The sequence below is a fragment of the Ovis aries genome, chromosome 3 (assembly GCF_016772045.2).
Source record: "Ovis aries strain OAR_USU_Benz2616 breed Rambouillet chromosome 3, ARS-UI_Ramb_v3.0, whole genome shotgun sequence".
Taxonomy (NCBI): Eukaryota; Metazoa; Chordata; class Mammalia; order Artiodactyla; family Bovidae; genus Ovis; species Ovis aries.
This window is the reverse complement of record NC_056056.1, coordinates 215,875,756-215,902,961: the sequence shown is the minus strand read 5'-3', so window position 1 is coordinate 215,902,961 and position 27,206 is coordinate 215,875,756. Positions and strand designations below refer to the sequence as shown.

Sequence of the window (27,206 nt, the reverse complement as noted above, 5' to 3'; positions counted from 1 at the left end):
CTGGACAACAAAGTGCCAGGAAACAAAATGAAGCAGAAAAGGAGACGGAGAGGGAGGCAGTGTCTGGAGGAGGGGTGGGGTTGGGGGGTGGATCTTACATCAGGACCGGAAGGCCTCCCTGTGCAAGAGACTTGAAGGTCCTGACCTGAGCAAGGGAGGCTGATCCCTGCAGGAAACATGTCCTTGGCAGCTGGAGAGCCAGGCCTGAGATCCTGAGGCTTTGGGACAGATTGTGTAGGGTCATTTTTTTTAATGGTTCTTTTTTTTTTTTAATTCATTTTTTAAAAACAGTTTTATTTATTTATTTGTTGTTGGATGTGCTGGGTCTTCCTTGCTGTGTGGGCCTTCCTCTAGTTGCAGAGAGGGAGGGTTAGTCTCTAGTTGCGGGGTGCGGGCTTCTCATTGAAGTGACTTCTCTGGTAGAGCGCAGGGACGCTGGGCTTCAGTAGCTGCGGCTTCCCGGCTCTAGAGCGCAGGCTCAGAAGTTGTGGTGCACAGGCTTGGTTGCTCTGCAGCGTGTGGGATCTTCCCAGATCGGGGATCAAACTGTGTCTCCTTCATTGGCAGGTGTATTCTTTACCACTGAGCCACCAGGGAAGCCCCCATAATTCACTTTTTCAATATTTTCTCGGCCACACAGCACAGCATGTGGGGTTTCAGTTCCCTAACCAGGGATCAAACCATCATCCCTTGCATTGCAAGCTCTTAAGTCTTAACCACTGGACCACCAGGAAGTCCTAGGTAGGGTCATTTTAAGGATCCTCCCTGCTGCGTGGTAAGTCTACCGTGACCTCCCCCTGCCCCAAGATTCAGGTTGCAGGTGCCTCGGGGGTCATACTAAAATCTTTCTTCTCATCACTGGGCGCCACAGTCTTCCCAGCCCAGTGCTCTGGGTTACCAGAAAAATCAGCTCAAACTCTCAGGAATGGCTGCCCCTGACCCAGTAAAGAGGAGCTGAAACCCAGAGCTGGACTCAGTGATTAGCTCTTCACTGACACCTATTGTCCCAGGCCTGATTGCATCTTCTGGGTGGGTGGGTTAGTAAGGGGAAGGGAGGGAGGGGGGCTAGGGGAACTCCAGCCTGACACACCCTTGGGCTTTAAAGTTGGGAGTTAAATCCTGGGAAGAATCATTGAGAATCCAGTCTGGAACCCAGCCTCAGGCCCAAAGGCTGCTAGACAGAACTCGGTAAGTTTTCCTTCCCTTTGAATCACCTCCCCACCTTGGCTGGGTTTTTCGTCCCCTCAGTTTTCCCCTGAGAGCTGAGAGGCAAAGTTCTTTAAAAGGACTCATGGGTGGTGTCAGAAGGGAGAAGGAGGGAGGAGAAGTTGAGCCCACTGAACAGCTAATTGGAAGGGGTTGTGGGGAGCATTCTTCCAAGGGAGAGACTGGGTGGGGAACGAGGGAGAGGCTGGGGGCAGGCCTCGAGGCAAGGAGTGGGTCTGAAGACTGGTTACCAGGATAGGCAGTGGTGTGTGTGTGTGTGTGTGTGTGTGTGTGGAGGGAGGTCAGTTGCAAGTTTTGGAATGGGAGAGGACATGTGACAAGACTGGGAGGGGAAGCTGGGACATCTGACTGTTAATGTGTGTGTGTGTGTGAGTTGTTCAGTCATGCCCAACTCTTGGCGACCCCATGGACTGTAGCCCACCAGGCTCCTCTGTCCATGGGATTCTCAGGCAAGAATACTGGAATGGGTTGCCATTTACTTCTCCCAAGGATCTTTCTGACCCAGGGATCAAACCTGTGTCTCCTGCATTACAGGCGGATGCTTTACCATCTGAGCTACTAGGGAAACCCCTAGTTAATGTGTACCTGGAGGCAAAGGTGAGGAGCCTCAGATTTCTCTCTGAACCAGGGAAAAGACAGAGGAGGATTCCATCTCCTCTATTGAGTATTGAGAGGGTTAAATAAGATAGTATGTGCTGGTGGGGGTGGGGGATTATCAGTCCCTTCTTGGAGAAAGAGGGCTGGGAAACAGGGCCATGTAGGAAGCATGGGATGGTTGGTGGGGATGGAGAGGACAGTGGCGTAGCTACCCTGCTTAGTAGTGCCAGGGGAGGCCCTCTGTTTGGGGACCCAGGCCTGGCACCTTGTCTTACTCAGGAGAACCTGTAGTTACAGGCAGGGTTGGCCTCCCTGGGCTCTGGAAGCAGGATTCAGGGTTGATGAGAGTGGGTTGGAAAGAGATGACAACGGAAGGGCCTTAGTAGCCAAGCCTGGTGGCTGGCTGCTAGGACAGGTCACACTTGGGGGCCTCCAGGAGATGAGGGAGTCATCAAAATGGGCAAAACAAAGCTGACATTAGGAAACCAGGGCCCTTGAGTGGTGACCAAAGTGGATGGCTGCCACCCAGGCCAGCTAAGTGTGGCCAGGGCCCAGGGTGAGTTTGGGCCCAGAGTGGCAGTTCTCCCGGTACTTCAAGAGAAATAGGGAATACAGACCTGTCATCTAAAATCTTTCCCTTTTAAAAAAATGTATTCACTTATTTAGCTGTGCCAGGTCTTGGTTGCCGTGTGTGGGAGCTTTCATTGCAGCATGTGGGATCTACCCAACCAGGGATTGAACCTGTGCCCCCTGCATTGGGAGCATGGAGTCTTAACCACTGGACCGCCAGGGAAGTCCCAAATCTTTCCATTTTAAAACTCTGAGAATCAGTTAACAAAGCAACAGAAACAACAACAAAAACACCACGCAGGCCAGGCAAAGCCTACCACTTTTGGCTGGTGACCCTCTCCTCTGGCAAAAGTGGCACTGAGGGCAGGTCCCCAGTTGAATGCCCCAGACCTCTCCTGGAAGACTTGTCCTCACTCTCCTGCTCTTGGAAGCAAGATTGTGATAGACTCAGTTTCCCAGGGCCCAGTGGGAGAACAGAGACATTTTGGGCTGCGTGGCCCTGGGCCAACCCCTTCCCCTCTCTGGACTGCGGTTTCCTGGGCTCTGAAAGAACCCAGTCTGTGGGGCTCCGGCCAGTTTGGAGACTGTGTGACTAAGTCTTCAGGCTCGAAGGAAGATGCGATTATTATTGACGTGACTCTTCCCACCAGCCATGCTTCTGGGACTGGATGCAGCGCACTCCAGCACTTTGTGTGTCCACAGCCAGAGTTGTGTGCATGAATGGTTGTGTGTCATAATTTGGAGCTTTGCATGGTATAGTGTAAATATCATTGTGATAATAACTCTGCCCTGGAACCTTTCATCCCTTGCTCTGGAAGCCAGTAGGAAGCCTTAATTAATTCTTGGTGGCCTTGGGAGGGGTGCAGATGAGGAAACCTGAGCCCAGAGCTGGGAGGCAACTTGGCTAAATGTGCATCACTTGGGGGACCCTGACTCAAGTGTTGGTTCCAGGGCAGGGAAGGCAGGAACCAACCCGTGCCAGGCCGTTCCTGTGTGGGGTCCAGTCATTAAACGTGTGAAGACAGGATTGGGTTTGAGGTCAGCTCTGTGCTCTCGGGTTTGAGCTGCTGGAAGAGGAAGAAAGCAGAAGAGAAAGGTTGTTTTTGATTTTTTCTATCGAGGGGAGAAAGCAGCACAGCCTTGGCTGCCTCTCTGGGCCTTTTGTCAATGTCCCTCCATCTCTTGCTATCTTGTCAAATAGTTGGCCCTTGAGTCAACCTGGCTTGCGTGCTCAGCAGCGAGCCCCGAGGCGGAGTAAGCCCTCAACTCTAAACAATCTCCTTTTGCAGTAACTCACATAAACACCGGCCTTCGGAGGGGCCCACTGCTAGGGTATGAGAGGAGACAGAACCCGACAGAGGGGAGAGGACGGTCTGGGGCTAGAAGACCCCAGCTTTTCCTCCCCACCACCACCCAGGTTTTTCCACCTGTGCCCCCCACTGGATCAGTGGTGTGCGCTTCCTGGCCCCACACGGAAGACCCCGTTCCTGGAAGGCGCTCCTCGCGAGGCTGGTTGGGGGAACCGTGTTTCCCGGCTGCGGGCCCCCAGCGTCCCCGGGAGCAAGGGGGGCGCGGGCCCTTTAAATCCTCCGGGGCGGCGGCGGCGGGTCGGGGATGACATCAGCGGGCGGGCCCGGGGCTCAATGGGAGCCGGCGGGTGCGCGCCGGGCGGGAGCGCGCGAGCCGGCGGCGGGGGCGGTCGGGCAGGAGGGCCCGGAGGAGGGAGGTGGCGGCGGCGGCGGCGGCGGCGGCGGCGGCGCTGAGAGCCAGATCCTGAACCCGGCCGGGGCGAGCGGAGCGGAGCGCGGCGGCGCGGCGGCGGCGGCGGCGGCGGCTGGGCTGGGAGAGGCTGGCGCGGCGGACGGCTCTGCAAATCCTCCGGCATCCGCCCCGGCGGGGCGCCCCCGCCTGCGGCAGCCCCCCGAGCAGCGGCCCGGCACCGGTGCCTTCCCGGCGGGGTAAATATTGGGGGGCCGCGGGCTGGCGAAGGGGCGCAAACCTGGGGGGAAACGGGGCTCCCTCCGCCTCTTTGTTTTTGCGCGAGCGGGAGGGGGGAGAGGGCGGACACACACGCGTTCGCACTCGGGTATGGGGGTGCTGCCCGGGCGCCGCCCGCTCGGCCCGGCGAGGACAAAGGCGCGGCTGGGGACGAGAAGGAGAGGAGGGTGACTATTTTGCAGGCTTGCCCAGGGGAGCTCCCCCACCCCTAGTCCGGCTCGCCTCTCTCTCCCCAGCTGGACCCTTCAAGGCCCCGGCCGGCCGAGGCGGCCACCCCCGGCTGCGATTTGAGGACGCTGACGGAGGAGGGGGGGTCCGGGACTGGGATGCCGGGGACACCCGATTCTGTTGATTCGGGATTCTCGGCCAAACCCTGGGCTTCGGTAGGCTTCACCAGCCCATCAGCAGCGCCCCCCACCCCTCCGCTCCTGGCTCGAGTGCTCCAGACCTGGGGGTCAGCAGGGCTGCTCCCGCGTGTTGGATGGGGGCGCTTGGGGGCCCTGGGGTGATGGGGTGTGTGGTCACCCAGCCACCGACTCTTGTTTTCCTTTGTGGAGAGAAAGAAAGGGGTGGGGGTTATTTATCAGATCGGATTCTCCCATTTCTGCGTGTGAGAAATCCATGTTTTGCAAGTCCCCGTGGAAGAGAAAACTATGTTTGTGCCCGGGTGTCTTTAGAGAGTGGATTCCCAAGCTCTTCACACCCAAACTCAAAGTGGGGTGAGCCCCCTCCCCAACTTTTTCTCTTAGTTTTCTTGCATATATTCTTGGATCAGCCTTCCTTGGGGAGAAGGATTTGGGGACACGGCCAGGGGATCCCCAGTGTCTTAAGTTGCACCCGTTCAATAAATGCCTGTGTCTTGGGGCTCCTTTGGCTGGCTGGTTGGGATGTCCCTCCAATTTTTATTTTAATGATCCAGGGAGGGAGGTGGGCAGGGAGTAAGAAAACTGCCCATGTGCCATTCAGCTTGGTAGTTTGCCTCATTTTTCTTAACCAGTTGAAACTCTGGAATCTTCACGTCTGCCTTTTTTATCCCTTTCATTTATTCCAGCGCCACCCCCCCTTCCTCCCCCCAAAAAGAAGCAGCAAAGAACTGGAAGGCCTCTCCCATTCCCGCCTCAAGTCTTTCTGCTCTCTGGGAGGCTTTTTGGGGACAGTGCTGGGACACTCTAGGCTCTTCTTGAGGCCCTGGCCCCTGGGGTGTAGGAGCAACACTGGCAGGTCTGGGTGGTGGCACAGAGCTGGGTGGGGGGTGGGGGTGGGTTGCCTGCAGGGCTAGTGGTTTGCACCCTCTCTTCTCCCCTTCTCTGCCGACAGCCGGGTGAGTGGGGAGGGGCTGGGGGGGTCATGTGCAGTGTATTTATGTAAGACACCCAGACGGGAGGGCACGGGTATTTATATAACCCGGCGTGGGTATTTATGTAATATAGGATGCGGGTGTATTTATGTTCCTTTCCGAACCTGCGGCTTTCCCGGTTGCCATGTGTGGTCTCTGAATTGGCGTTGGCGGAAAACGGAGTGGGGGGTGGCGGTGTTTGTGTGTGTACACACCCGCGTTCCCCCCACCCCACTCCCCGCCCCATGCCCTCCCCGCAGCGGGGCTCCCGGTACATGTCTGTGTTTCTTTCTTCCTTTGAAGTGTCCACACAGGACAGTGTGTGTGTGAGGTGTGTGGCAAGTGAGTTTCCTGCAAATGTGGAGTGGGTTCTCCTGGCCGCCCTGGCACCTCCGCTGAGACTGGCTGGGGTGTGTGGGCAGAGGCCCTTGGTGGAGAGCCCGGAGTTTGGCCGGCGCGGGGTGGAGGCTCCTTCCTTGTGACCACTGCTGAAGGGCTAGCAGCGGCTCCCTGGGAACTGGCACTGGGGTGGACGTCTCTCCTGGGCAGGAGCTGTCAGCTCTTCGCCTCCACCCCGGGGGGCAGAGAGTGACCACGACCTCGTGGAAGAAAGCTCTCCTCCCACCTCCCCTCCCAGGTGGGTCTGGCTTTCCAGATAGTCCTTGATGTGGGGAAGGGGCCGAGACTCTGTGCCGTTTTTCCCCCTTCCTGTGCGGCCTCCTGGCCCTGGCATGAGCAGGTGGGTGGGAGGCCGCCAGGTAGGGCAGCAGGAGCCCTGTCTGGGCCTTAGGGGAGGGGACTTGCTGCTGGAGGGGAGGTGGGCAGGCTGCGTGACCTCCCTGCGCCTGAGTTCCCTGTCTGTAGAGAGCGGCCCGTCTTCCTAGCTGTCTACACTGGCTGTCTTGTAGACACTCTGTGATTTTAGGGGACCCCCACACAACCCTCTCCTTATTTCATAGGCACCCCCCGCCCCGCCCCGCAAAGCAAGACCTCACCTCCCAGCCTTGGAGTTTCCTCCTCTGCTGGCCAGAACCTTGAGAGTGCCCAGACCTTTGCCCCAGGCCAGAGCAGAGGGGTCCCTCCCAGGGTGGTCCCTGCTGTTCAAAGAGCTTGGACACCCAGCGTGGGGCACAACAGGGAGGGAAGTGCTCAGATCGGCACTTCCCCCCAGACCTCCTCCCACCCCACAGAAGCTGATGGGTGGCTCAAAACTTGGCTTTGGTCCCCTTGGTTGCTCTGCAGGGCTCTCTTAGGAGACCCTCCTCATCTTGAAGAAAGCCAGCCCCAAACTCTTTGTCTATCCATAGAAGGCCGTGCAGAGTCCTGTTGCGGTTCTTGGTGTTGCGAGGTTGAGAGAGGGAGAAGACCAGAAGCTGGATGTTCAGGGGGCCCCTTTCCGACCTTCCTCCTGAATTGGGGAGACCTCTCTTTGTGGGGCCCAGTGCAACCTTGCAGAGTCTACTTCTGGGACGACCTGTCCAGGCTGTGGAGACCTGGCCTTCAGTTCTTGGTGCTGGAAACCTGGGGTGGGAATGGGGTCACCAGGACCCCATCATTTCCACATCCTAAGGGATCTGAGGAACTCCTTTGAGGACCCTCCATTCACTCTGTCCTCCTTTCCCTGGAGGTTGGAATTAGCTGGTGGTTGCCATGGCAGCAGCCCCAAGGTGATCAGCTTCTGCATCTGCCCTCCCCATCACCCGCTCTGTCCTTGATTTTCCTTTCAGGGTCTTTGCCCATTGTGACTAGCCTGCCCTGAGAGACTCCTATTGGAGGGTCCCCAAATGCATGTCCCCCAAGGAACTTGCTCTTTCTTCCTGCAACCTGTCTCCAACTCCCTTCTGCCTAGCTACACTGACACCTGTTCTGGTAGCCTCACCACCTGTGGAGGCTGTTGGGCTAGCTGACATGTGGTTGCCCTCAGGCAAAGTGAGGCCAAATCCCTTCCAGGCCAGCCTGGATGGAGATCGCAGTGTCCCGAGTTTTTTCTTGTGGCTTTGCCAGACCTTTTTGGTGGGGGAGGGGTGGGGTCTGGGGGCTCATCCCCTTCCCAGCTCCCCTCCTCTCTGACCCTGTGTTTCTCCTTCCCTCTGCAGGAGTGAACCATGGAGCTGCGTGTGGGGAATAAGTACCGCCTGGGCCGGAAGATTGGGAGCGGGTCCTTTGGAGACATCTACCTAGGTGAGTGTTTCTGGCTCCAGCTCAGTGGGTCTGGAGCCCCTGGGACAGCCCTGGGGACTCAGAGGAAAGATGCCAAGGTTTTACGCTCTGAAGCTAGAACCTGACTCTGGTACCGTGTTTTGGTCGTTTGTCCCAGAACCATCCCAGGTGGGGAGGGAAGCTGCAGCCTGCGGGTGAGGCAGGCCAAGGAAGGGACTCCTCCTCAGTCAGGGCAGGAGGGTGGGCGTCCGGGATGTCAGTGCTGCCGTCCGGGCTGTGGGAGGTATTTTTAACTCCCGGTTTCTAGCTGCAGATGACCTGGGTTTCCAGCTGGGCGTGGGAAAGCCCAGGCTGGGTTAGCACCCCTGTCTTGTCTCCTGGGAAAAAGGATGCTGATGGACAGAAGTGGCCTGGGCCACTGTTGCTTCCCCTGCTTGGCCCGCCTCGCCCTGTGGTCTGGCCGCCTGGAATTCAGCCCAGGAAGACTTTGGAATGATGCAGGCTCCCCAGTAACTGCGGGGGCGAGGGTGAGGCGGTGGTGGTCTTAACCTTTTAGAGTCTCTCTCCCCGGATGTGCTTCCTGTTGAAAGGCTGAGCATGGTCTCGTGTTCTTGATTGAGTAAATCACTGACATCTCATTCCTGCCCTTGACCCCGGAGAATGCCACTTTCTCAGCGGCCCTGGATCGGGGCAGGGGGCGAAGTCAGGAGGCACGACCCTTCCTTGGCAGTTGTTGGTCCAGAGAGAGAGACTGTGTTGGTTGATTGGGAGTGGGAGTTGTTAGAGCGAGGTGGCAGCCCCTGGGGTTTCTCCCGGCCGCTGTCCCTGTGCTCTTGGCAGCATCTGTGCTTCAGTTTCCCTCCTGGAAAAAGAGTCGTCGGTCAGTTCTGTCCCGAGCGGAGGAAGCTGACAGGTCAGTGTGCCTGGCTTGTTGCTTCAGACCTCAGAGGGTTTCTCTTACCAGTGGTCTGGGTCCCTGCCCTCTTGGGATATGAGATCTGCTTCTCAGTGAGCCACTGCTCCCCCATCAAGGTCAGGGGAGACATGTATGCCCACGTTCTTCCGGCAGTACTTGTGCTGGGAGCCCTGTGCGAATGTGGTCTCTGCTTACAGCGGCCTCTGGGGACAGTGCCGAGCTGTTCCCGCTTTACAGATCGAGGCAGGGTGGAACGGTCGGGTTGGCCACCAAGACTTCCCTCCAAAACTAGAAAAGACAAGGCACTCTCCAGTGGTCCAGGGGTTAGGACTCCATGCTTCACTATCACGGGCGCAGTTTTGGTCCCTGCTCAGGGCACTGAGATCCCGTGGGCCAAGTGGTGTGGCCAGAAAAGAAAAGAAGAAACAGCTAGAAAAGGCAGCCTTTCTACCCACAGCTCTCCAAGGAGTGAGAGTGTAGAGGACAGAACGTGGGACGGAGCCGCCAGAGCTGGCCTGGTGTGGCCGTGCAGGTTTGTGCGATGCTGCCGCCTGGCTGTCCAGGGACTCCAGGAGGCACATGAGGAGAGCATCTTGTAGGCTGGCAAGTGCCAGCCGGATGTGCACGGCATGGTCAGACACCTAGCAGACCACCCTCCTGTAAACACCGCAGAGCCCAGGGCAGAGGGGGCGGGGACAGTGCAAGCAGGAGCTGATGGAAAGGTTTGGTCTGCCACTCCGAGCTCCTGTGGCGGTGGGGGAGGGGCACTGGCTCACGTCCATGCTTTTGCCCCAGGGCTCAGCACGTGGGGGTTCAGTGAAAGCCTCTGAAATGAAGGAATGAGGAAATGATGCTGTGACATGCAGAGGCCTGTGGAGTGGCCTCACTTGTGACAGGGGAGAAGAAGGTCGGGATGTGGGGGGCAAGTTCAGGTCCCTGGTCTATTTCTCATGGGCTTTGTCACCTGGGATAAGTCATTTTCTCTCTCTGAGCCTCAGCATTCTCATCTGGGAAAGAGGGAGGTACCCCATCTCCTTCCTGTTTGTGAAATTGGGGTGGATATAGAGGATCCTCTTATCGTGGCAGCTTCGGGCTCAGGACTGAAGCCTGGAGCCGTTGGTTTAAGGCGACTTTTGGCTGATTCACACCTGCTTCTAGACAACGCTGGGTCCCAGGCCTTCTCTTTGCAGAAGGGAAACTGAGGCCCCGAGACAGAGGGCAACCCAAGGGATTCAGAAAGCCAGTGTTCCTGGTCCTCCCTGGGACAGGACTTCTGTTTATCCAGTAATCATCTGTGTGACTCGCTCGGTTGTGTCTGACTCTCTGCGACCCCATAGACTATAGCCCGCCAGGCCCCTCTGTCCATGGGATTTTCAGGCAAGAATACTAGAGTGGGTTGCCATTTCCTTCTCTAGAGGATCTCCCCAACCCAGGGGCCAAACCTGTGTCCCCTCATTGGAGGCAGATTCCTCACCATGTGAGCCACCAAGGGAAGCCTTAATTCCCAGTATTCATCTAGCTCATTTTAAAGTTTAGGTCCGAGTTCACTCCTCCAGTTTACTTTGGAGTAAATTCTCCCGGGCTCTGGGCACTGGCCTTTCTTTTCCTCGCTGGGTGCCCTTGGACAAGATGGGGTCGTGGGGCCTCCAGGGTGGCGAGAAGCAGTGAGATCACGGCACACAGACCCTCTGCATGCACTCAGCCCAGCAGTGGTGCTTTCCTGTGGCGTCCCTCAGCCCTCAGTCTTGGTTAGAATTTGCTACCATCAGAGGAGCTGGGTCCTCTTGGGCCTGAGCGGGGGGTAGGGGCAGGAGCCAGTTCTCTGCTGACTGTCCAGCCTTCGCCGGTGCACAGGCCGTGGGGATCCCGGCCTGGTGCAGTGTCCTGCCAGCTCCTTCCTGGGCCCCTCTCACTGGCGTGGGGGTGACAGGGATTGTAGGGCCTGCCCAGCTGGCCTCGCTGGTTCCCTTTGTTCAGAGCTCTGGCCACATTCTCGTCGCTGGTGCTGGCGCCTGGGCCTGACTCCAGATGGCCTCTGCAGGTGGGGCTGGGCGCGGCCTCTGGGCCCTGCTTTCCAGGATTGACCGAGGGCAAGCACATTTGTGGATGTGGCTTCCCCGCCTGTAGTGGTCCTCTTCAGGTCCCTCCTCCCTTGCCCTTGGCATTGAAGGGGGCTGGCCAGCAGGGGTGGCCCGCTTTGCTAGGGCCTCACCTTGGCTGCATGGGGTCCGGAGGTGGCCAAGCTTGTGCCACCAACTCTACCAGCCGCTGACCGACTGCCCTCAGGAACTCTCCAGACCTCTTAGTCTCTGGGCCTCAGTTCTAAATGGGGAGGGGATGGCGTGCTGCAGTGGGTGATTGTGGGGGGTGCTTCATCCCCACCTTCTGTCCAGCCAGGTCCCTGATTGTGCCAGTGTCTGAGGGAGCCCCCACGTGAGATTGGTCATCCTCTTCCCCACCTAGAACTTGCCAAGGTCCCAGACCCTCAAGGGCTAGCCCGGGCCAAGCCCTTCTCTGTGTCCAAATTTGTTTTCCTGAGTGTTTCATTCCTGCCCCACCTCCCTGCAGAACTGCTGTATTCAACCAAGGGGCCCCCTCTGCTGCCCCCGCCTGGCACTTTGTGCCTAGTCAAAGTTATCCATTGTCATTGCCACAGAAGGTGAGCTGAGCTCCAAGGCGGGGCCAGCTCAGGGCTCAGTGTGTGTCTGTTGAGTGATGAATGAGATGCTAGGGAATTGAATCAAGAAAAAAGCAGCAGCTTCAGAGATGAAGTTTCAGATCCTGGCTCTGCCCCAGCCGGTTTTGTGTGACCTCAGGCCAGTTACTTAACCTATCTGAACCTCAGGTCCACAGCTGTGAGAAGGAAGGGAGGTCAGAGAGAGGACTTGTGACTTCCTGGTAAGAGTTTAGGGGCAGTGCGGGGATCTGGTGGGGGTGGTGGGACCTGGAGGCAGCAGTGGGAGTCAGACGCCTGTGCCTAACAGCTTAGGTCCCTGCTCAGGGATGCTGTGCAGCATTTGCTCATTGATTGACCTTTGGTGTCTCAGTTTCCACACGTGTCAAATAGAGATAAAAGCAGTAGTACTTGCAGGGTGGTGTGTAAGAGCCCACAGGGCCCAAAGGCCCCTCCCCTTCACTCCACCCCCATCTCAGGGAGGGGCATTCCCCCTGCACCTCTGCTCTCGGCACAATCTGCTGAATCATAAGTGCTGAAGGCCCTGCATCGCCCAGTCCCTGCCCCCTGCCTGAGCGGGGCCACCATCGTCTGGACAGTTGCAGCAGCCTCCGTGCAGATACCCCCCAACTTCAATTCCTCTCCTGTCCTTCCTGATACACCAGTGGTCCCAACAAGGGGTGGGACTGCCAGATTTTGTCACACAGGAGACGTTTGGCAAGGCCTGGAAGCAGTTTTGGTTGTTTTGGCTCAGGGTGGGGGGACTGCTGGCAGCTGGTGTGTAGAGTCAGGAATGCCGGAGAACACTCTGCAGTGCGCAGGATGGCCCCACCACAGAATCACAGGACCCCGTAATAAGGCAGCCAGGCGTGGTCCCCAGAGGCTCAGGCTGATGCCTAGGACTGTGGCACTTGAGACCCTTCCTGTCTCCTCCCCGCTCACCTCTTCCGCTGTCTGCTTCAGCCCCCTCGAGCACCAGCCAGCGGCACCAGAACCACCCAGAGCTCACTGCACCCCACTCCCGCTGGGCCTTTGCACGTGCGGTGACCACCCTGGCCCGGTCCTCCTCACACCACAGGAGCCTTTGCAGCCTTTCCTGCCACTGCTAGGCTGGTAGACTGCAGTGAGCCCCAGCCCCTACTGCCGCATCCTTACTGTGCCCCAGAAACATGCGAGGCTTTCCCCAGAGATGAGTGTTGATGTTTCAGAAGCACCTTAGAGTTTGCAAAGTGCTTTGTCTCTTCCCATTGCGCACTGAATTTGGGGATCTGCTTTATTTTTTAAATTTTAACTTTGTATGATTCAGAAATGAAAATACACACAACCAAAGTCCAAAATACAAAATCATGCTAAGTGAAAGAAGCCAGTTACGAAAGATCACGTATTGTATGATTCCATTTGTATGAAGTGGCAGGAGTAGGCATATCCATAGAGACAGAAAGTGCCTCCGTGGGTGCCTAGATTGGGGGAGTTGCTGGGGGAGGTGGGGAGTAACTACTAAGAGATTCGGGTGTTTTGAGGATGGTGAAAGTATTCTAAAATTGATTGTGGCCTCGGTTGCATAACCTTGTGAATGTACAAAAAAAACCCCGCTGAATTGTACACTTTATGTGAATTTTAACAAAGATTTTGGGAAAAAAAAAAAAAACCAGGGCAACATATAAGATAGTATCAGAGAAATGTCCTTTCCCTCTCCTGCCCTGCTCCAGCCTTGTGGATTTCTCATGTTTCTTTTCAGTGTTTCTTTATGCAGATACAACCAAACACAGATACATATTGTGTCCTCGAGCATAGAACACATACTGTTCTATACTTCGCCTTTTCACTTCCTATATCTTTGAGATCTTTCCACTTCTGCACCCAGAGAGCTTCCTCATTCTTTCTCCATTGTGTTCCGCTTTATGGATGGGCCTTTCTTTATTTAACCAGGCCCCGCACTGGACATTTGGGTTGTTTCCAAGCTTTCACTGTTGCAAACAGCCTATAGCCCACAGCCCCATCCAGGCCTGTTTTGCCCTGTGTGTGCGTGTGTCGACTAATCTCCCCCAAGTGGAAGCTGGAGGGAGCCAGGCAGCCCTGCAGCCTGGCTTCCCCAGTTCATATGGGGCCTGCCTGCTGGGGAGGGGAGCCCCCTGCCCCTGCAATGCAGGCCAGCTTACATGGACTTGGTCTTTCAGGATATTAACTTAGATTTTCTCTTACAGGAGGTTGGGTGTCTTCATGAGTAAGCCATTTTTATACTAATAATTTCTTTTACTGTGAAGTGTGTGTTTGACTCCTTCAGCCTATTTTCTGTGGCGTTGTTGGTCTCTTTCCTGCTCATTTGTAGGCGCTCAGTGTAAGTGTGATATTAGTTCTTTGCCATTGATAAAAGTTACGAGTATGTACTGTAAGTCTTTGGACTTTGTTTCTGGGGTTTTTGCCATGGGGAAGGGATTGCTCTTTTCGAGGGGAGGGAGACTGTTTTTTTTAATGGCTTCTGGATTTTAAGTCAGGGATAAAAAACCTTTCAGTTCAGTTCAGTTGCTCAGTTGTATCCCACTCTTTGCAACCCCATGGACTGCAGCACACCATCCTTCCCTATCCATCACCAACCCCCAGAACGTACTCAAACTCATGTCTATCGAGTTGGTGATGTCATCCAACCATCTCATCCTTTTTCATCCCCTTCTCCTCCTGCCTTCAGTCTTCCCCAGCATCAGGGTCTTGTCAAAACCTTCAGTTCTTCACATCAGGTGGCCGAAGTATTGGAGTTTCAGCTTCAGCATCAGTCCTTCCAATGAATATTCAGGACTGATCTCCTTTAGGATGGACTGGTTGGATCTCCTTGCAGTCCAAGAGACTCTCCAGAGTCTTCTTCAATACCACAGGTCAAAAGCATCAATTCTTTGGCACTCAGCTTTATGGTCCAACTCTCACATCCATACATGACTACTGGAAAAACCATAGCTTTGACTAGACAGACCTTTGTTGGCAAAATAATCTCTCTGCTTTTTAATATGTTGTCAGGTTGGTCATAGCTTTTCTTCCAGGGAGCAACTGTCTTAATTTTCTGGCTCTAGCCACCATTTGCAGTGGTTTTGGAGCCCAACCAAAGTTTCCCCATCTATTTGCCGTGAAGTGATGGGACCGGATGCCATGATCTTAGTTTTCTGAATGTTGAGTTTTAACCCAGCTTTTCACTCTCCTCTTTCACTTTCATCAAGAGGCTCTTTAATTCTTCACTTTCTGCCATAAGGGTCATGTCATCTGCATATCTGAGGTTATTGATATTTCTCCCGGCAATTTTGATTCCTTCTTGTGCTTCTTCCAGCCCAGCGCTCGCTCCTCATGATGTCCTCTGCATATAAGTTAAATAAGCAGGGTGACAGTATACAGCCTTCATGTACTCCTTTCCCGATTTGGAACCAGTCTGTTGTTCCATGTACACTTTTAACTGTTGCTTCTTGACCTGCATACAGATTTCTCAGGAGACAGGTCAGGTGGTCTGGAAATTCCCATCTCTGGAAGAATTTCCCGCAGTTTGTTGAGATCCACACAGTCAAAGGCTTTGGCGTAGTCAATAACGCAGTAGTAGATGTTTTTCTGGAATTGTCTTGCTTTTTTGATGATCCAGCAGATGTTGGCTATTTGATCTCTGGTTTCTCTGCGTTTTCTAAATCCAGTTTGAACATCTGGAAGTTCTTGGTTCACATACTGTTGAAGCCTGGCTTGGAGAATATTGAGCATTACTTTGCTAGTGTGTGAGATGAGTGCAGTTGTGCAGTAGTTTGAACATTCTTTGGCGTTGCCTTTCTTTGGGAAACCTTGCCTATCCCTAAATTAAAAGCAATGCTCCCTTCCTGTAACATCTCATTGTTTTATTTTTTAAATTAAATGTATAAAACATGGGCACGGTTTAAGGCACTCTTCTCACCACTAACTGGAGGAAGACAGCTCTGTCACCCTGAAGACCCCTAGTACCCCACCCCATCCTGCCCTCTGCTTCCCCGCACACAGAGGTAACCACACCCCATCCTGCCCTTTGCTTCCACACATAGGTAAGGACCGTCTGAATTTTACATTTTAAGTTATTCCCTTTTGTTGAAGAGTTTAATTACGTTTATATCCCTAAACTATATATGTTTCAGTGAGGAATGTTTTGAGATAGAGACAGTCAAGATTGCGCTTGCATCCTTCTGTCTCTTCCTTCCTCTTTTTTTTTTTCCCCTGAAATTGAGGTGAAATTCAGATGATATACAATTAACCATTTTGAAAGTATACCATTTAGTGGCACTTAGTACAATCTCAGGGGCTTCCCTGGTGGCTCAGATGGTAAAGCGTCTGCCTGCAGTGCAGGAGACCTGGGTTTGATCCCTGGGTCGGGAAGATCCCCTGGAGAAGGAAATGGCTACCCACTCCAGTATTCTTGCCTGGAGAATTCCATGGATGGCGGAGCTTGGTAGGCTGCAGTCCATGGAATCGCAGAGTCGGACACGACTGAGCTGAGCAACTTCACTGACTCTAGTACAATCCCAGTGTGTGTGACCACCATCCCTGTCTAGTTCCAAAGCATTTTCATCACCCAGAAGAAAACCCTGCACCTGTTAAGCAGGGTAGCCTGCCCTGTGGCCTGTCCTGCTTCCCCTGCCCCCAGTCCCTGGCAGCCACCAGTCTAACCTTTGTCTCCGTGGGTTCCCCTGTTCTGGGCATTGGAGTGTGGCTGATCCACCGTGCGCCGTGTTTGTGAGGTTTGTCGACGTCGCAGCCTGTGTCAGTGCCCTGCTCGTTTTTTAGGGACAGACAGAGTGGCGGTCCACGCCTGCTCTCATGGGCTCTCGGCTGTCTCCACCTTCTGGCCTTGTCAGCGGTACTGCTCCTTGCCCTCTGCTCAGGGAAGGTTCGGATGCAGAGAGCCACCCCCGCAGCCGTCGTGCTGGCTCTCCCTGTCTGAGGCGTCCCTGGGCGCCTGCCCCACCTCGTGGCTGATTTCTGGCCCTGGACGTTGTGGTCCTTTGCTGCTGTGCAAAGGTCCTTGCTTGGCCTCCCGGCGGTCGTGTTCCTGAAGGGTATACCCTTGGGAGTGGCCTGGTTTGGCCGAGGGTCTGTGTGTGTTCAGCTTTACCAGACAGAGACCAACCTGGCCTCCAAAGTGGTTGAGCCAACTTGCACTCCGATCTTTTTTCCCCCCGTGTGGTCTTCTGCTCTATCGGGACTTGTGGTGCGTGGCGTGAGCTGTGTTGTCCCTCCTCAGATTGCCAGCTGTTCAAGCATGTTTGTTGTGGAGCCCCATCTCGGGCGTCCCTGGTTTGAGGTCCTGGCTTTATCCCGCCCTCCCTTCTCCCAGTGGCTGTCTCCTCCTCCGGACGTTCTGTGTTGTCTCTGTGCCGAGACTGCACCGTTTAGTGATGGCAGCTCTAGTTCCCCTTGGCTCCCAGCAGGAGCCGGCCTCTCAGCTTAGCCCCCAGCCCTCCAGCCCAGCTTGCCCGTGCCTGCAGGTGGGGAAACTGAGGCCCGTTGCAGCTTCGGTTGGGATCTTTCTTGAGACGGCGCTGCGTCTCTGCCTGCTCTCCTCCTCGGCTCCACGCCCCACTGACGGCACCTGTCTCCAGCTCAGGAGTCCTCAGTGGCTCCACTCTGCAGGACACAGCTTGCCTGACTGGTCTGGGAACGTTTCTTGGCCCCGTCCTGACCCCCTCACATCCGGTTGCCTGCTGCCCCAGCCTCCAGTTCTCTGCATAGTCCACAGCCCTTCCCTCCTTCCAGCAGCACATGCTGCAGTTCTGGTTCTCCCTTCGTGCCCAGGCTGGGTCAGGGAGCTGCTCCGTGCGCCTCGGTCCCTCTGCTTCCCCTGGATACAGCCTGGGGCCTCCGCCACCTTTCCAGCCTCTTCCTCTTCTCGGGATACCGAGCTGCTCAGGGGCAGACACGGAGTGGTCCTGGCCTAGGGCTGCCTGGCCAGCTGAGTGTGACCCGGGTCCCTCTGCCCCTGCAGGTGCCAATATCGCCTCTGGTGAAGAAGTTGCCATCAAGCTGGAGTGTGTGAAGACGAAGCACCCCCAGCTGCACATCGAGAGCAAATTCTACAAGATGATGCAGGGGGGAGGTGAGGGCCGGAGGGGCGGTGGGCGTCGGGGTGGGAGCTCTGGGTCTGTGCCTTGCGCACTTGCATGGGGAGGGGCCCAGGTACTGGTGGGCTGGGGAGTGACGGCGCCTGACTGCCCCACCTCCGCACAGTGGGGATCCCATCCATCAAGTGGTGCGGGGCTGAGGGGGACTACAACGTGATGGTCATGGAGCTGCTGGGGCCCAGCCTCGAGGACCTCTTCAACTTCTGCTCCCGCAAGTTCAGCCTCAAGACCGTGCTGCTCCTGGCTGACCAGATGGTGAGTCCCCCAACCTCTCCCTCAGGCCGGGGGGCACTGGGTACCCAGCCGGAGGATGCTGGAGCAGAAAGCAGTGACAGCGACGTGGGACCGGGACCAGGGGACCTTGACCATCAGCCATGGCTGGGGGGTGGGTATTAAAACATAGACTGCCAGTTTCCACTCCAGACCTGCTCAGCTGGGCTCCCACGGGAGGCCTGGGACTCTTCCCTTGGGTGACTGAAGCCTGTGGTCACCCAGACCTCGGGCCTGTTCCATGCAGTGGCCATAGGTGAGCTGCTGGGCCTCGTCTCCTCAGGAGTGGCTCCCATTTGTGGGGTCACCTGGGACACCCCCTGACCCCAGTGCCCATGGACAGACATTTCTTGCGTCCTTAATCCTTATATAAATTCAAGGGAGAAAAATTTAAAAAAAAAAAGGTAAAGCACAGGATCCTGGCCCAGGGGACTTTCCTGGTGGTCTAGTGGTTAAGACTCTGCTTTCAATGCAGGAGGCACAGGTTCAATCCCGGGTCAGGGAACAAAGATCCCACAATACTGCGTGGCACAGCAAGAAAAAAAAGCCCCAAAATCCTGGCCCTGGAATGGAACACAGAGATCTTGTTCCCCAGGATCTGTGTCTGTGTCTGCCCTGCAGAAAGTCCACAGACATCCTCCAATTTTAGGTTAAATGTGTGTGTGCAGAGAAGGTTGTCAGATTCTCTCAGGACATGAGACTCAAAAAAGTCTAGGTTTTTGAGTTTAGGAAATATTCAGAAGCTTGAGACCCAGGGAGGGGCCAACCTGCCGGAAGACAGACTGTGTATGTGCTTATTAACATGTGTTTCTAACACATTGTTGAAAGGAAAGGAAGGTCCTCTGTGTCTCCCTGACTTTGGTATCCTCCAGAAGCCAAGGGTTAAATCCTGCCTGTGTGCTTCATCTCTGTCACCCCTACCTACCAAGTTTAGGGTTCCATGTGCTCCTGTTCCCCCCAGTCTGGTTGGCAGAACAACCTCTGAAATGCCTCTCTGGTTCCTTGAGGGCCTCTTCCATACCCTGAGGGTGTACAGCCAGGCAGACGAGGCCTGAATGCCTTTCTGGGCTCCCTTCTAGATCTTGCCATTCACTTTCCCGCCTTGCTTTCTTTCCTGTGTCACATCTAACCCAGGGAACCCCTCCATCAGAGTTTCTCTCTACTGCCACTTCCTCCAGGAAGCCTTCCCTGACCTGCGTCTTTGAAATCATCGTACATCGTGGTTGCAGACTGACCTTGCTGCCCTGCCCTTGGCAGGGGTCCCCATCCATTGGCAGGGACCATGGCTGTGTTTTCCATTTGTAGGGCCTCAACCCCCAGTCTAGGCCTGGCTCCGAGCATCTGACGAGGCCTGCTCCCCTTGCCTCAGCACTTGCTGAGTGACTCGCTCTCCCCTCCCCCAGATCAGCCGCATTGAGTACATCCACTCCAAGAATTTCATCCACCGGGACGTCAAGCCTGACAACTTCCTCATGGGGCTGGGGAAGAAGGGCAACTTGGTGTACATCATTGACTTCGGCCTGGCCAAGAAGTACCGGGACGCCCGCACCCACCAGCACATCCCCTACCGGGAAAACAAGAACTTGACTGGCACTGCCCGCTACGCCTCCATCAACACTCACCTGGGCATCGGTGAGTGCGCGAGGCCTGGGGGCAGAGGGTACCTATGGGCTGCCCGCCAGGACCTTGGCTTCCTTCTGTAGCCTGGGTTTATTCCTTGGCTGGTCACACAGGCAGGTCTTCTCCTTCGCAAGAAGCACTCTTTATCTCGTGCCTTAGTCATCCCCACAGCAGCCTTGGTGGGCGAGGACATGTCCCCATTTTTCCAGGTGGGAATTGCAGGCTCACCATGTGGCACAGGCACTTAGGGTCGTGCTGCTTAGCAAGCGTTAGAGTCAGGTCTGGCCCAGCCCTGTCTGATGCCAGTGCTTGTGCCTTATCCACAGGGTGGGCTGGGCAGGGAGGCCCCGTGGTGCCTGCTGCATAGTGGCTAAATGAATGAGAGCCTGAGCTGGGGACACTAGGCCCAGGTTGAGTAAGCAGAGCCCAGCCTCAAGCCCCTGCTCTGTAGGAGGGGTAATAGTGCAGCAAGCCAGCCTGTGGTGGGGTGGGATGGGCTCGTGCTGAGTGCACAGGGTGGGTTGTTCGCCCCAATCAAAGAGCAGGTCCTGGAGAAAGGGGTCCTGGCCCCATCCGCCAGGAGCCCAGGTGGACCCTGCCCCTCACCTTGTCCTTGACTCCGCAGAGCAAAGCCGTCGAGACGACCTGGAGAGTCTGGGCTACGTTCTCATGTACTTCAACCTGGGCTCCCTGCCCTGGCAGGGCCTCAAAGCGGCCACCAAGCGCCAGAAGTACGAGCGGATCAGCGAGAAGAAGATGTCGACGCCCATCGAGGTCCTCTGCAAAGGCTACCCCTGTGAGTAGCCCGCTGGGGCAATGTGCTTAGCCCGCGGTCCCCAAGGCCCCTTCTGAGGGCCCAGCGAGGCCGCACAGAGCCTGTCCTGGGCCACCACTGCCCGGCGCCACAACATCCGTCACTCGTGGCTCTGTTGTTGTTCAGGCTCAGCTCGTGTCCCCAGCCCACACTCCTGCCTCTCCTCGCAAGGGCTGAGTGTTGGGACCAACACTGGACACTAGCTGGGTGTCCTCCGTTTTAACTCACTTCCGACACTACCTCCCTGGAGGAAGCGTCAGACCCTGCAGTTAAGAGCTCGATCCTATGAGGCTGTTCCTGCCACACTTCAGATGCCAGTCATGAGTCCAGGTTGCTGCCTGTGCTCCTGATCAGCTGGCTATAAATCTGAGTTTTCCCTCTTTGGAGTCAGTTAATTGGGCTCACCGAAGTCGAGGAAATACGTTTTAACCAGTTTATGAAAGAATGTGATAAAGGATGCCGACAAGCAGCCAGTTGAAGAGAGACATGTAGAGTGAGGTCTGGGAGGGTCCCGAATGCAGGAGCTTCTTTCCTGAGTGGAGCTGGGGATGTGGTCACCAACCAGGAAGTCCTCCAGACCCCATGCTGTTGCAGTATTTATGGAGGCTTCATCCCATCGTCATGACGACCATTAACTCCGTTCCCAGCCCCGCTCCCTTCTCTAGGGAAGTGGGTACGGGTGGGCCCCGGGGAATCCCAAGCTTCTGATCATGGCTTGGTCTTTCTGCTGACCCGCTGCCATCCGGGAGCCACCTGGAATCTCCTCCGCTGAAGTCTGGACAGGATGCTCCTCACACTCTCACCACTTAGGAAATTACACGGGCTTTAGGAGCCCCGGGAGAGGAACCTGTGTGTGTGTGTGCTCTATCGTCTCACAAGGGCCCTCCTCTTGCCTCTGATTTTCAGGGGAGGAAAGCCAAGTTTTCCTCCTGTGGCTTAGAATTTCCAGCGAGTTCTTGACTGTCTTTGGGGCTCACGGACCGTGGTAGGGAGGATGTCATCTTGACCCCTCTTGGGTCCCGAGCGTTTGTAGGGGCGGGGGCTGGGTAGGACAGCGCCGTCCGGGGGGCCCTGGGAGCGCAGGCCTCACGACGGCACCTTCTGTCCCCCCGCCCCCCGCACCAGCCGAGTTCTCCACATACCTCAACTTCTGCCGTTCGCTGCGGTTCGACGACAAGCCCGACTACTCCTACCTGCGCCAGCTCTTCCGCAACCTCTTCCACCGGCAGGGCTTCTCCTACGACTACGTCTTCGACTGGAACATGCTCAAATTCGTGAGTCTCCTGCAGGCCGAGGCGGGCGTGGCGGCCTGGGCCGGGAGGGCCAGCGTGACCCTGTGGTGGGCGGGGCTCCCGGAAGCAGGGAGCTGCGAGCCGGACGGCGCACGTGACCCCCACTCCAGCCTCATCCGTGCAGACGGCCTGTGCCTCCGCGGTCAGCGGGGCCCAGGTGGGGCGCTGCCTCCCAGTGGACCCAGGAGGGCCCGCCTGGGCGTCCTGGACGCCTGGGTGAGCGGGGCCCGGATGGCACTGGTGGGCCCCCCCACTGTCTTGATCCTGGCCTGCAGCGTCTTGCTCTTGGTGCCCTGCGCGTGCCAGCTGGCGGCCTTCGCTGAGTCCCCCTTGGCCAGCCTGGACCCCTTCATTGTGGCTTCCTTCCCCCTGGTTGTGGCACACTGGGTCTTGCTAGGCATCTCTCTTCTCTCTCTCTCTTAAGAGTCGTGGGGGTGGGGTGGGGAGAAGTGTTCGTCCGCTGGGCCTGGGACTCCGGAATCTGTGACATCCTGTGTCTTGTTTCACGTCTCTTCTGGAGAAGGGGGCTTCCTCGAGCCAGGCTCAGCCCCGCGACAGCGAAGCTGTTGCACTGCCCAGCCCCCGCCCCTGTCCCTGTGCCGGGCCGGCGAACCCACCCGTGTACTGGTAAGCGCCTCCAGGATCTGACTTCTCCGAGACTTACCACTTGGCGGGGTGGGGGAGCCCAAGAGGCTGAGCCTCCGCTGTGCTCTCTCTGTCCCTTCCAGGTGCCCGGCGCCCCTGGGCACCCAGGGCCCTCCACATAGGCCCGTGGAGGAGGTGGAGGAGCTGCCCCCCCAAAACTACTGGCCTGTGGTCTGGACTGCAGGGCCCCAGTTCTGACATCACCGGGTGTGCCCAAGCCCATCGGGGCCAGGCCCGAGGAGACATCCCTTGACGTGGTGGGGGTAGAGTGGAGAGGGCATGTGGAGGAGCCCCTGCCGTGAGATTCTTGGGGACGAATCAGCTGCCTGATGAACAGAGCCTGAAAGAGACACGATGTTCCTTGCCCTGGAGGGCCTGGTGGCAGTGGACCCCAGGAACAGCCTTGGCCAGACCCCGCCGGCAGCCTCTGTATTGAACGTGAACTCATTAAACGCCCCTACCTGGAGTGCGTGTCCTCCTGACTGCCTCTTTTCTTGGTGGGCACCCTTCTGCCGGATGCTCAGGACAAGGCCTTATTCTCCAGGACCCTGGGATCGGCGGTTGGTCTCTGGTTGGCGCGCTCTCTGACTCTCAGACAGTGGCCTAAGGAGCAGGGCGGAGGTTGGGCGGAGGATGAAAATGTCCCACAGGCTGGAGGGCCCCAGGGGTGGGAGATGGGCAGTGGCAGCCATCACTGCAGACCTTCTGGCTAGGAGCACAGCTCTCACCCCAGGGCGCTGCTTAGGGCACTGTGCACACCCTCTCACCCTTGTACAGAGGTGTTCGTGAGTCTGGTTCGGGGTCAAGTTTGGCCCTTGCTCTTAGTACATCTCCAAGAATGGATTTTGCAAAGTCGGCCTGTGCTGGCCAATGTGGTAGCCACTGGCTACATGTGGCTGATATTTCATTAAAGTTAATTAAAGCTGAAAACATACTTCCTCAGTTGGCGTTTGCTGTATTTAAAGTTCTCAGGAGCCACAGGTGGCCAGCTCGTGGCTGCCACACCTGTCAAGGTGGATGTGAACACATCCGTCATTGCCATCATCGCAGAAAGTCCAGGGGCACCTGCAGCTCCAGATGGCTCCTCAAAGAGCCTCTCATGGGACCATCCAGCCTATAAGACCTCGCCTCAAGCCAGGCCGGGAGCACTCTCTGCACCCTTTGCTGGCACCCTGACCCTTCCCTGGAGTTCCCGTCGAGGCAGGCTCTGGAGCCAAAAGCTGAGCAGAGATGCCAACCTCCCGCACCAATCTCTGACTTGAGGGCCATCGGACTGGATGACTGGGCACCTCTGACCCCGTCCCCACCATGGTGAGCTTGACCACCTCCAGCTGCCCTTGGCGGAAGGATCTGTGGACATGCCCTGGGGACCTTCCATGTTTTCACCTCAAGGCCAAGCTCCTTCCACATCACCCCTCCTGCCCTGCCTGCAATAAGCCTTCACCAGCACCTACCAGCAGACTGGACACCATGCTGGGCACCGAGGGCTGCAAACTCTTCCATGGGAAGGATCCTGTCCTTGACTGAGAACTTCCCTCCTTGGAGGGGCAATGCCGTATTGTTCAGCGTCAGGGCCCTGGAGTCCCCGGATACCTGGAGCCTGGAAGCTGCACAGAACCACTGTATTCTGAAGTCTAACCAGCCGGCCAGGTGGAAACTTTGACACTGCCAAGGGCAGGGGTCTGCACGACACAGGGGAAGGCTCGTGTGACTTGGACATTGACTTTTTGTGTCTTCTCATGGGCAAATAAAAGCCAAGAGACCTCCCTGGTGTGCATTTCTTGAGGCGTCACTTGGGTTGGATGGAAAACGGGATGAGTGACTCAGCTCCTCCTGCTGCTGGGCCACTGTGGGCCTGAGCCTGTGGAGGGCGAGGGCTCCAGCCCTCTGCTCAGCCACAGCCCCTGGGCTGGGCACCTCTGGGGAGTCACTTGACTTCACTGAGCCTCAGTGTCCCCCCACCAGAGAGTGAGTTCGGACCTGCCTTGCAGGGTGGATGCGCCCCCTCCCCGAGGGATGTTTAATGATTGGGCGTGGCAGCTCTTGTCACAGGTTTGGCCCTGCTTCTGGCTCAGTCGTTCTCTCTCCCCATCTGTTCACTGAGTGGGTGGGAGCCCGGGGTGAGGACCGGGGGTCAGGCGGTGGCGCCCTGGTGCTTCCTGGCCTGCCTGGACAGGCTTGAGGGTGGGAGGACGGAGAACGTACATCTCTAGAATGTTCTGCCCGAGTCCTCTGGGAGCATGGGGAGCAGAACAAGACTGGGACATAACCCAGCTCTGCCCTGAGCTGTGCGGCCCCAGGCCTCCTGAGGCCTCTCTGGGCCCTGGTTCTTCTGTAGGATCCAAGGATCCTCTCACCCCCCAGCCGCTAGCTCCTGGAGTTGCTTTGAAGTCCAGAGCCAGCCCCCACCCGATTTCTGAAGGACAGTCAGGCCTTCTCGGCCGGTTCTCTGGAAGAGACAGGGTTGTAGGAGCCTGTGGCCCATGAGCAGGCCGCCCCCGCCCCCCCAACTCAGCCTGCAGCTCTCTCCTCCACAGATGCGGCCCCCCTCATGCCAGCCCCCTGCCCTTCCCTGTGGACGACCCCAGGACCAACTAGGTAACGCGGCCGCTGCCGCCCCCATGCTGCGCTCCTCTCTCTGGGCCTTTCTCCTTTCCTCCTGCATTGGGGGTGGCAGTGGCCAGAGGGCAGAGCCCCCAACAGGGGCTCATGTACCTCTTCTGCCCCCGTCTGCCTGCTGGGCCTCTTTCTTCCACGGGGCATCTAGTCCATGCCTTCTCCAGCTCCCATCCCAAGCAAGGCAGCATCTGTGTGGGTCCCTTGGGCCTCTTAGTTGTGAAACCATTGCCAGGTCCAGGGGAGGAGCAGCCCTTTGAAAAGATCCCCCTAACTGGGCCCTGAGAGGCCTGGTTTGAGTCCTGGCCCTGCCTTCAGCTCGCCTTGTAACTCTTTTCTCGGCCTCTGAGCACCTGCCCTGCTGTGTTTGGAAGCAGCAGGGAGCCTTCTGTACATGGGGGCGGGGGGGGAACCTAGGTTGGTTGGTCATCCTGGGGCATCAGTCCTCCCAGCTGTGACTCCAGGCCCCACGAGACCAGGACAGAGCGACCTCCCTCTGCCCCCCAGGTCGAGCTTTCTCCCGGGCAGTTGTGTGGCTTTGTGTTTTCTCTGTGTGGTGTGATCAGGGGGCATCTCCGGGTCTCTCAGGCTGCCTGCTTTGTGGGGAGGCGGTGGGACCAGAGGGTTTCTAAGACATACACCCGCCCCAGCCTGCCTCCCCTGCTCTGACCCTGATGGAGTGCCGGATCCTGGAGCACCCCGACCCTGCAGGGTTGACCAGGGCTCTCGTATCATGCCCACAGGGTGCAGCCCGAAACCCCGAGGATGTGGACCGGGAGCGGCGAGAACACGAGCGAGAGGAGAGGATGGGGCAGCTCCGGGGGTCGGCGACCCGGGCCCTGCCCCCTGGCCCGCCCACGGGGGCCGCCGCCAACCGGCTCCGCAGTGCAGCCGAGCCTGTGGCTTCCACCCCTGCCTCCCGTATCCAGCAAGCTGGTGAGCGAGCACCTTGGGCAGCAGGCGGGGGGGCTCCAGGGCGGGGGGTGCAGGGCAGCCAGGGGCCTGGTGCTGAGGGCAGCTTCCCTCTCCCTCCTCCCCCTCCCCCTACCCCCACCTTGCCTTCCAGGCAATACTTCTCCCAGAGCGATCTCACGGGTCGACAGAGAGAGGAAGGTGAGCATGAGGCTACACAGAGGTGCGCCCGCCAACGTCTCGTCCTCCGACCTCACTGGGCGGCAAGAGGTCTCCCGGATTTCAGCCTCACAGGTGAGCTGCCCTTGCCCCCAGCCCCTTCTGGGCCTCACCACTGCCTCAGCAAGGCAGTGGGAGTCAAGACCCAGCCCTCTGCCAGGGGCCGCAGCCCGGGTGGGTAGCAGGGAGCTCACAGCAGAGGGGCTCGTGGTCCCTGCCATCAGCACGCCCCTGCCATCCCCAGTCAGCACAGGATGGAGGGGTGGTCAGACCACATCGGGTGGCCCCCACTTAGGGGCCATGTGTGGACTAGGAAGGTGCGGAAGGGAGGATCCCCGGGGAAGGGGTCTGGCAGAGGCGGGCGGGAGAGCCGCTCTAGGCCTCCGGAGGTGGTGGTGGCACCCCAGCAGGACAGGTCAAGAGCTGGGAAGCCCATGGCCTTGAGCGGCTGCTGGGCCTCCCGGAGCAGCGTGCTTGTCTACAAGATGTGAACATCCGGGGTGCTTGAGATCACACACTCACTCTTTTTGCGTGAGGGGCCTGGCGGGGTAGAACTCCGCAGTGGGGAGAGACTTGCCGGTTATCCTGCCAGCAGCTCAGCCCCTCCCACCCTTCTGCCTCCCTTCCCCCCAGACAAGCGTGCCATTTGACCACCTCGGGAAATGAGGAGGAGCCCCCATCGGACCAGTATTTGCTTAGGTGAGTCGACGTCTGCTGCAGTCACAGCCCAGCCGGGTCTAGACCCCCACGGTCCCTGGAGGAACCCCTGGTTGTGCTCTGAGCAGGCCCGGGCCACACCAGCTAATTTCTGCTGGAAAGCCCTTTCTTTGTGTGGGGCCAGCCTTCCATCCCCATGCTGCCCTAACTGTTCTGGGGAGTTGGTAGTAGGGATGGAACATGAGGGCCCACCCTGTGACCTTCCCCAGGGCTTCAGCCCCGGTCTCAGCCTCTGGGCCATTACGCTTCATTCATGCAAACCACTCAGAGTAGAGCCTTGGAGTCAGGAGTTTACCTCCTCTCCGAGAAGGCCCTTGGTGACCTCCGCAGCCCCGGGGCCAGGGGCCGGGGGCGCCCTCTGGTCAGTATGAGCCTTGATGGGACCTGCAGTTGCACGAGGCTTTGAGGCGGGGTGTTACAGCTCAGCTCACTGGGGCCCCATCTGGAAGGCAGATGGGGCAAGGACTAACTTGGGGGGTGTGTGTGTGTGTCGGGGAGGGGTAGTCTGAGCTC

General features: G+C 57.3%; 1 protein-coding gene across 15 annotated transcripts in view; it reads left to right on the top strand.

Annotated features, from left to right (window-relative positions):
- The window catches only part of CSNK1E (casein kinase 1 epsilon), a 38,406-nt gene that overhangs the window by 8,108 nt on the left and 3,092 nt on the right, over positions 1-27,206 (top strand). For 3 of the 15 annotated variants that reach the window (XM_042247731.2, XM_042247732.2, XM_042247730.2), the window contains exons 1-11: positions 4,163-4,352; positions 7,825-7,909; positions 17,453-17,563; positions 17,695-17,843; positions 19,262-19,490; positions 20,104-20,274; positions 21,418-21,566; positions 24,767-24,827; positions 25,589-25,781; positions 25,912-26,051; positions 26,610-26,675. In XM_042247731.2, coding sequence (XP_042103665.1) covers positions 7,834-7,909; positions 17,453-17,563; positions 17,695-17,843; positions 19,262-19,490; positions 20,104-20,274; positions 21,418-21,566; positions 24,767-24,827; positions 25,589-25,781; positions 25,912-26,051; positions 26,610-26,626 — 1,296 coding nt within the window. In that variant the 5' untranslated portion in view covers positions 4,163-4,352; positions 7,825-7,833 and the 3' untranslated portion in view covers positions 26,627-26,675. Of the gene's footprint in view, positions 1-4,162; positions 4,353-4,456; positions 4,776-5,903; positions 6,366-7,824; positions 7,910-17,452; positions 17,564-17,694; positions 17,844-19,261; positions 19,491-20,103; positions 20,275-21,417; positions 22,226-22,312; positions 23,996-24,766; positions 24,828-25,588; positions 25,782-25,911; positions 26,052-26,609; positions 26,676-27,206 lie in introns of those variants that run through there. The other 12 variants (XM_042247735.2, XM_042247736.2, XM_060413555.1 and 9 more) reach the window with 10 other exon arrangements.